Source organism: Actinia tenebrosa, unplaced genomic scaffold (assembly GCF_029948245.1).
Source record: "Actinia tenebrosa isolate PJP-AT-01 unplaced genomic scaffold, QUT_ActTen_1.0 PGA_scaffold5__44_contigs__length_20552954, whole genome shotgun sequence".
Taxonomy (NCBI): Eukaryota; Metazoa; Cnidaria; class Anthozoa; order Actiniaria; family Actiniidae; genus Actinia; species Actinia tenebrosa.
In genome coordinates this window covers 17,826,502-17,834,879 of record NW_028292582.1, presented here as the reverse complement: position 1 = coordinate 17,834,879, position 8,378 = coordinate 17,826,502, and the positions used below count along the sequence as shown (strand labels likewise).

At 38.0% G+C, this 8,378-nt stretch overlaps 2 protein-coding genes across 2 annotated transcripts; both read left to right on the top strand.

Annotated features, from left to right (window-relative positions):
* Nucleotides 1-423: 423 nt before the first annotated feature.
* On the top strand, nucleotides 424-2,590 carry LOC116300731 (fibrinogen C domain-containing protein 1). The gene is made up of 5 exons (XM_089038497.1): nucleotides 424-438; nucleotides 845-1,132; nucleotides 1,284-1,375; nucleotides 1,557-1,848; nucleotides 2,104-2,590. The coding sequence occupies exons 2-5, from the start codon at nucleotides 922-924 to the stop codon at nucleotides 2,346-2,348; spliced, it is 840 nt and encodes a 279-aa protein (XP_088894623.1). The 5' UTR covers nucleotides 424-438; nucleotides 845-921; the 3' UTR covers nucleotides 2,349-2,590.
* Nucleotides 2,591-5,547: 2,957 nt separating this feature from the next.
* LOC116300735 (uncharacterized) lies at nucleotides 5,548-7,876 on the top strand. The gene is made up of 2 exons (XM_031709659.2): nucleotides 5,548-5,707; nucleotides 6,766-7,876. The coding sequence occupies exon 2, from the start codon at nucleotides 6,833-6,835 to the stop codon at nucleotides 7,685-7,687; it is 855 nt and encodes a 284-aa protein (XP_031565519.2). The 5' UTR covers nucleotides 5,548-5,707; nucleotides 6,766-6,832; the 3' UTR covers nucleotides 7,688-7,876.
* The last annotated feature ends 502 nt before the right edge of the window (nucleotides 7,877-8,378 follow it).

The window sequence follows — 8,378 nt, the reverse complement described above, 5'->3', positions numbered from 1 at the left end:
TACCAACAAACATCCCATCGTGTTTTAACACGTTGTGTCAATAAACTATGGTTTGTTTAGTTAACTAAGTGTGTAAGTCCATAAAACTATTGATTTAAATCTTAAATCTTAAAAGCTTTTCTATTTTTAAAAATGAGATTGTTATTTGACTTCTGGCGATAATTCAGGGCCGCAAATTCTGAAGGAATAGCAAAAAAAGTGATAACATTTGTAATTTAATCATGAGTTTGAGTTTCACTTTGAGTTCGTTTCAGTGATGTGTTGTTTTCTCCCTAACTACGAGGGTTTTTTCCCCGTGTTCTCAGGTGTTGAACATGACATCTACATGACATCCTCCTTCCGTCAAAAACAATTTGAGTTAAGAGTTGTGTGTTGTCAAATATGACTGTAGTGTTACCTAGTACGCGTGGAGCGAACCTCACGGAAGATCCCTTTACGGTATTGATGGTTGACATGGAAATTATGAATCTTGATAACGGTGGAGGACAAGTTTTTTAAGGAGAGCTAAAATATTTTCTTATCATTATACTTTACTTCGGTGCTCTTCAAAAATGAACTCATAAACAAATTCAATTATATAACGAGACTTGTCGGGTTAATAGGTCCCATCCATCAAACATGGAGGGGGGGGGGATGGGGTGGGATGAGGGGGGGGGGGGTGGAAGCACGATATTTTAAGCTAATATTTTGGGAGTAAGGGTCATGTACAATTATTTGAACGGTCTCATTAGAAAAAAGGCCACGTTTTAATGCAAACCTCTTGCCAAGGATTGGCTAACAGAAAGTTTAGTTCAAAAACAAGTTTAAAATTCGTGTTTGACTTTTAGCTGTCTTTATTCCACAGCATGATTCAGTGAGTTTTACCCACAACCTGTTGTCCTGTTGACTGAACGCGAGTGTCGAAGGGGAACAACTCTTAAGATGAAAGTGTTGAGATTTGTGCTGATTTTCATCAGCTTGTTTTTTGTCAGTGAAGGAAAACAAGTCACCAAAACCAAAACGAATGACGATGTATATCATAATTATTTTGGAGGTGCGGCTAATTCCAAACAGTTTTCCGGTGCCCTGAAAACCATCGAAGAGAAATTGAATGTCATCATGGAAAAAATGGGAGCTTCGTTAAACAAAACTGGTAAGTTCTAGTATGAAAGAAAGTATTGTTGACAATTCTTAAAGCAATCATATGTCATTGCTATTCCTGTTAGTGAAGTTAATTTATCGTCGACTGAATTTGCATTATACAAACACAACGCTAGAAATTAACACAATTCTTTAATTTTCAGTGCCCAAAAACTGTGCTGAAGTTCTTAGAAGAGGTGGCAAGAAAAGTGGTGTTTACACAGTCGATCCAGGTGACGGCAAAGGACCGTTCAAGGTAAATTAACTTTACAAAATTGGATACTTTTTTTTTGATAAGTTGAATAAAACAATTGTAGTGTGAATGTGGAAGAGTTGAAGTCAGGTATCTTGTCATTAAAAAAAATTTAAATAATACTCAATTGGCTTTTTAAATAAATTTAAGAATAGTCTGTTCAGTGTGATATTTCGATTCATAGGTTTACTGTGACCAGAAGACGAGTGGAGGTGGATGGACAGTCTTCCAAAAGAGACAAGACGGTTCAGTCGACTTCTATCGAGGTTGGGCTGACTACAAGAACGGTTTTGGTGACCTGAAAGGCGAGTTCTGGTTGGGACTGGATAAAATCAACCGGTTGACCCATCAGACTCGTAACCGTCTTCGTGTTGACCTACAAGACATCAAGGGGAAGAGTGCGTATGCTGAGTACGACTACTTTGCTGTGAGCAGTGAAAGAAGCAAGTACCAACTGAGTCTTGGAACTTATTCAGGTGAGGTAAATAGCTTATGGCTCCCTATTAACAAAAAAAGGAAAAGCGTTTGAAAGTTTGTAGTTTCTCTTGACAAAGTCATAGATCGTTTGTATAATTATTTTCCCGTAAGGATAGAAAGCATATACCCATTTCCCTTTCTTCTGGTTTCTTGTGAATCCGTGCAGAGATCCTCGCGCAACACCTTTAGCGCCAATAAAAACACATGGAATTGACTTTAACATCTTTTTACATAATTATCGTTTTCACTCGTAGGCACTGCTGGTGACGCACTCTCCGAACATCGTGGTATGGCCTTCACCACCAAAGATCGTGACAATGATGTCACGAGTGGAAACTGTGCAGTGGACTACAAAGGTGCCTGGTGGTACAAAAGCTGTCACCACTCTAACCTGAACGGCCTGTATCACCACGGGAAAAATTCAGCTGCTGGAGTTGCCTGGAGTGGCTTCAATGGCTACACTGCTAAGAGAGCCGAGATGAAGATACGACCGGTATAAAATACTTGTTGTCGTACCACTCTAAATATCACCGAAACGTTAAGAATCAAGCTCTTTAGTATAAGAATAATATACTGTTAATTATGAAGAATGTAAAAGATAAAATTCTATTAGCATCACATTGAAGAAAGAATATTTCTGTAAAAAGTGTGTGCGGTAGAAGGCGTGACAGTCACGCATTGTTTGTCGACGAAAATCTTGTAGAATTAAAAAAGTAAAATAAAATACTGCAACATAGAAAATGGCAGTTGATTGGTTGAAATAGGGATTGCTAATCAGTTCCAAAATTGTTTTGCACTTTCATATCAAAAGGCGATAATACCAATGGACATGGTGGAATCGAACACTTCGTTGGCGACCCATTTCTGTCAACTTTGTATTATACAAATTATAAGTCTGTTTGAAAATAAAACTAGCGGTATTTTGAAATACCGCAAGCATTATTTTTTTAAAGCGCCTTAAAGGACGGCGAAAACGAAACATTTAAAGTTTGTTGATAAAGTTGACGTCAAAATGTTATCGTACTTTAGCCTAACACAGGCAACCCAGTAATTATTGCCACATATGTATTTCCTCTACCGCAAGTTAGCTAGATCACAAAACAAGAGTCGTGCTTAACACACGCCCTGTATTACCTCTTGACATAAATAAGGTTCCACCACATTTTGAAAATGATTTAGTATCAAGTAATGTACTTTTATTATTTAACTACTTTTGAGTTCAGTAAGACTAATAATGTATCAGAAGTTCGTGTTATTACATTGTTTTCTATTAAAACTTGCGAAATCGTACCAATTTGCTTTATCAACAAAGTAGGTTTTAGTAAACGTCAAAATAACTTTCCATGAAAGGCTTTCCATGAAATTTGCCTGCATAGACACATTCCTTTGAAACATTTGTTGGTTTTCCGTGAGTGTCATGGAAACACTCTACACAAAAACTTATGGTAGCGAAGGCATAATTCATTTAGCACTCTTTTAAGGTCTAATAGCAATAGCCACCAATAGAAGGTTGGCACCATCACGTGTAAAAGATTGTTACTGCCATTCAACATGGCTGCTGTCACGTGATGGCGCAGAACCTTTACTAATAGGTTGCTATCAATAGACGTCACTTCCGGTAATAGCTCTTTTTTAATGGCTTGTACAATCCTGGAGGTTGTTTTGATCTCTTGTTTTCTGGTTTGATGTCGTGAAAATAGTCAAATACAATAGTTTGGGGACTTATTTTGATATGTTTTGACTTAGCATCCGCTAGTTGCCCCCCAGTCAACTCCAAAAAGTCACGTGATTGATAGTAAGCAATATGGCCTTTGGTGTTCCAGTAGCAGACGTCTTAACGGGACATGACTGAAAAATTAAAGTGAATTCACTAAACCTGTGAAATATATAAGTGCATAATACACGGTATCCCCTAATTCCATCGTTTTCTTTTGTGTCTATTTGACTTTATTATATAGATATCGATGAAATACCAGGTTTTCTCTAGTGTCGAAAACTTGATATCTTTCACCAGTGGAAGATACCATATCTTTCACACGTGAAGATATCGCTGTTGAATCGGCTTGCTATTTTAATAAAGAATTTTTGAGCTTTTGTTTTATTTAAGTTTCATCAATATCTATATAATAAACAGAGCATTACACGGCCGCTTGGAGATACGAATTTTATCTTCGAGTGTTCGATTTAGATATCTCACTCGTGAGCGCAGCGAACACTCGAACACTCGAAGATAAAATTCGTATCTCCGCGCGCCCATGTAATATCCTCTATATTACACGTTGACTAGTGTTTTTAATTTTGCGAGTTTTAAAAATGTATTCTCTCTACTGCTACTAATTTGATACATAAACTATCGTGAGCCCATTTACACATTTTTGAAAACAGTGAATGTGATTCATCAACATCCCGGGGGGGGGAGGTACTACCACCCCAACTTGGGTAGGGGTGTGCCGCCAGGACCTCAAAACCCTGACCCTATCCCAGACCTAAAATTTTGATTTTACATACCCTACCCCAGACTAAAACTAAGAATTGTACACCCTATTCCCAACTAAAAGACGGAAAAGACGGTTTTTCAACAAATTGCAATCAATATTTACTAAAGTTTTTATTGTTTTTGTGCCGGCAGAAAGCGTAGCCTATTCGCCAGACAAAAATGACCAAATCGTTAACCCTATCCCAGACTAAGATGATACCCTATCCCAGACAAAATGTCAAAAAATGATAACCTACCCCAGACCCAAAAGCCGAAAAACCATACCCTATAGGGCGGCACATACCCGTATAGCAAATATAGGGGAGTACCCCCCCCCCCCCCCGGGATCAACATCTCACGGTATTCTATCACATCGATGAGTCTTGAACTGTAATATTTTCTTTCATCTATTTGCATCATTTTCAGAATTTACTTTGTTTTGTTATCTTTTTACCAGTATTTTTTCTTATTGCTGTATTTTTTTAAAAAGCTTTTTCTAGTGCATTGCTATTTTAACTTTTGATTATGAAATATTCTCTATTCAATTCCATGTGTCATTTGCCATCGAACCAAGACATCACAGTGTCGCACGTATGGCGGAAGTAGACCGCTTAAAATTATGCCATTCTTAGAGGCGCGAGAAAACAATATTACAATGACACTGTATGGTCTTTATTTTCCTTTTAAATTAAGAAAACAGAAGAGGACAAATTTAAGTCCAGCTGTAAATTCTATGTAATGGGGGTAAAAATGCTATATTATTTTGGAAAGAGTTAACTTTGATCCACTAAGACATTTTTAGGAAGCATAAATATAGACTGTGATTAGAAATATCATATTACCTACCTTTAAAACCATTTCGCTTGTACTGGCCATTCCTGTCCTTGACATTTCTTAGAAGTAAAGCTATAACGAAGCATGTTTCTTAGAAAAAAAGGATGTTTCTTAGAAACTGAAACCGGTTTTTCTTTCTCCTGGGTTAAGTAAGGTCAAAATGTTCCAGGGGGAACAACTGATTTTAAGAAACGCGACTTGAAGCTGCTCCTCGAAACATCGTAGAGCATATATTTTGATTTGAAAAAAAATTCTATTTACTCCAGATTCTTTGACTTCAAAGAGATCCTCTTCTGACCGAGAGGGTCGTTTACCCATAACCAATGAACTAAAATTCATAAATAGTCGCTAGTGAGGGCACAATTTGTCAGGTTTTGGAGTTCTAGGAATCCTCCCCTCACTGGCACATATCGATCTGAGTTACCTACCCTGACTGGGACTTGGAAATCCCCCACTTTTGTCACCTGACACATGCTTATAAAACAGAACTGGGTTGTGCAGCCTGATTCATTTCATCGGAACGTGCCCTACTAATAGATCCTGCAAAGGTAAGTTCGATATGATTAGGAAATTTGAAATAAGACGAGCTTCGCATCATTCGATCTTTAACGGGTTATTATTGTAGATCCAAAAACAACACATTTAAAATATTCGTTTTTGATGACGGGAATACTACTTTCATTGTTCCAATTATTTGGTTAAAGGGACAATACCGAAGCCTGGTAAATAGTACTGTACTGAAGATCTGTAAAACAACACTGAGACAATTACAGCTGGGAAAATGCATGGATCTTTAAAAACTGATATTGTTTACCAAAACGTTAAAAGAAAAGATTTGACAAAGAAAATTGTGGGCACTTCGTCCAAATTTCTAATCACCCCCATTTTTTTTCGTTTTGTTTTTTATAATAGTCATTTATTTATATTCGTTATTATTGGTTCTCGCAGTTACTAAAAAAAAAGTGATCGAAATTCTTAGCATTTTATATTCTTGCGATTTTTTGTTGTGTCATTCGTTATACTATAATTTCGTTTTCACTTTCGTACTTCACATAATGCTTCCTGGCATCACGTCACTCCTATTGACCCCAGTAGAAATCGATCTCTGTTAGCAATTTAAATCTAAAAGCAAATTCTTTATTTAGTGTGTAGTTTATTGGGAACCCTTTCTCTCACAAATATTTCCACTACATCCACTAATCTATAGAGGCTTTGCTTCATCACGTGACGGTAGCCATGGCAGGAGGCAAGAATTCAGTTTTCTAGGCGAAAAAAGATTACATTGTTGCGCATCATGTCATGGCTGCCATCACGTGATGGTGCAAAGCCTCTGCACATAAAACTCTGAGGTTATTGAGAACTTCCCTAAACAGCTGCTTTCACTTATAATTATGTTATACATATTATATTTTGAACGACACAATGGGTAAATAATATTCTAAGACAATATAGCAATAAGCTTAACAATTCCCAAGCCACTTTTTTATGCAAGCCCGCGAAGCTATTTAAAGGCGATCTTCTGGACATGCGCAATAACGTTTTCAATGTGCACTTGTTGTGATTTGGAAAACCTTTTTGATACTTAGTCTGTTTGAATTTTATTCAGTTGTTTACCGGTTTGAACAGAAAATTCCACCGTAATAACCAGCAGATCTTGATCTTGACCCCAAGCCATGTCGTTGAATGAAACAGATGTTGCAGTCGTCGAGAAGGCAGTTCAAGAAGCTCTCGAGCAGCTAGAGAAACATGCCCCTGAAGAGTACGCCAAGCTGAATGCAGATCCCGAAAAGAAGAAAGCCGTTACTGAGTCAGCGAAGAATGCAGCGACTGAACACGTCAAACTGGCCAAAGAATTTGCTGACCAACCAGATGACATCGCTGAACGACTTGCCAAGCATCTTCCAGAACATAGAATATTGTTACTCCAAAAAGGACTGGAAATCCCGACATTTCGAATGAATATCATCAAGAAGGATGACGGGAAACACTGGGTGGAACTAACGAGAGAAGGGAAAGCACTAGAGCCAGCTCAAGCACTACTGGGTTCTGTTGACATCGATTGGGCAAAGCTTAAACAATATGCCAGCATCTTGGTGGAAGCCATAATGCTTGTGATGTCAGCAGCAGGGATTTCTGTTTCCCCAAGTGCTAAAGCCACTGAGAAAGCCATTGACGAGACGGTTGAGGCGATCAAATCCTCTTCAAGACTACAAAGAGCTTTAGAATCCTTTGTTAAGGCCTGGAACGAAGCTGGAGGAAGTGCCTACCAAAAAGCAAAAGCTCTTTTCTTCCTGATCAAGGACAGCTATGCAGCTGGCATTCTATGGACCATCATTAAAGCTTTGTGCAGCAACATGGCCTGGTATGATTGGTTAGAAACGTCTGCTAAAGTCACCGCCATGATTATTGCATCTCTGGCCACTGACGGTGCTGTCTTGATCGCAGAAATTGCTTTGATTGCGTTGAGTGCAGTGGATTTTGCGAGAAAGATCGTCAACCTGAACCAGCTCGAAGCTATCAAGATGTAGAAGAGATGGGAGAAACACTCACACTGAACTTGCTTTTTTACGATAAGCACATGAACATGATAAGGTTTGAAATGATATAAATTAGAAAAATTGTAAGCTCGTCATACTAAATATAAGCCATGAATGATTAAGTTCCTTTAACTTTAATTGTAATTCTTGATTGTGTGCAAATAAATTTGAAATTATAAATGTGTTGTTTCTATGGGACATAGTAATAATCACTCTTCCTTCCATTTGTCAGTTCATTTCATTCATCCAATCTATCTAGCTATCCCTTCATCTAGCTATCCGTCCGTCAGTATGTTTATTTTTTTCAGTTTCAAATTAACAAATAAAACAGCTTTTTTCCGTGCTCCGTTCAGTTATAAAGCACGCAGAGCTACGCAGGAGGTGGCGTAAGCACGAAAGAAGTGTAAGGAGAAAAACAAGCCGTAGGCGAAAGCTTTTTACGACTTCTTGAGTGCTTACGGCGCTTCCTAAGTGATTTATTACTAAATGGAGGACGAAAAAGCTGTTTTATTCGTTTTATCATATAGCTATAATTTTTTGTCGGTACTGAATTTATTTACGCAGAAAGAAAGACGGTCGCAGGTTCTAGCAGCACTTTGCGCGCGCGGATGGCGTCAGCCTGACTGTTCTCTTTTTTCTCATGTTTTACTTGTCCCCTATAATGAAAACCATAAAGTGAAAA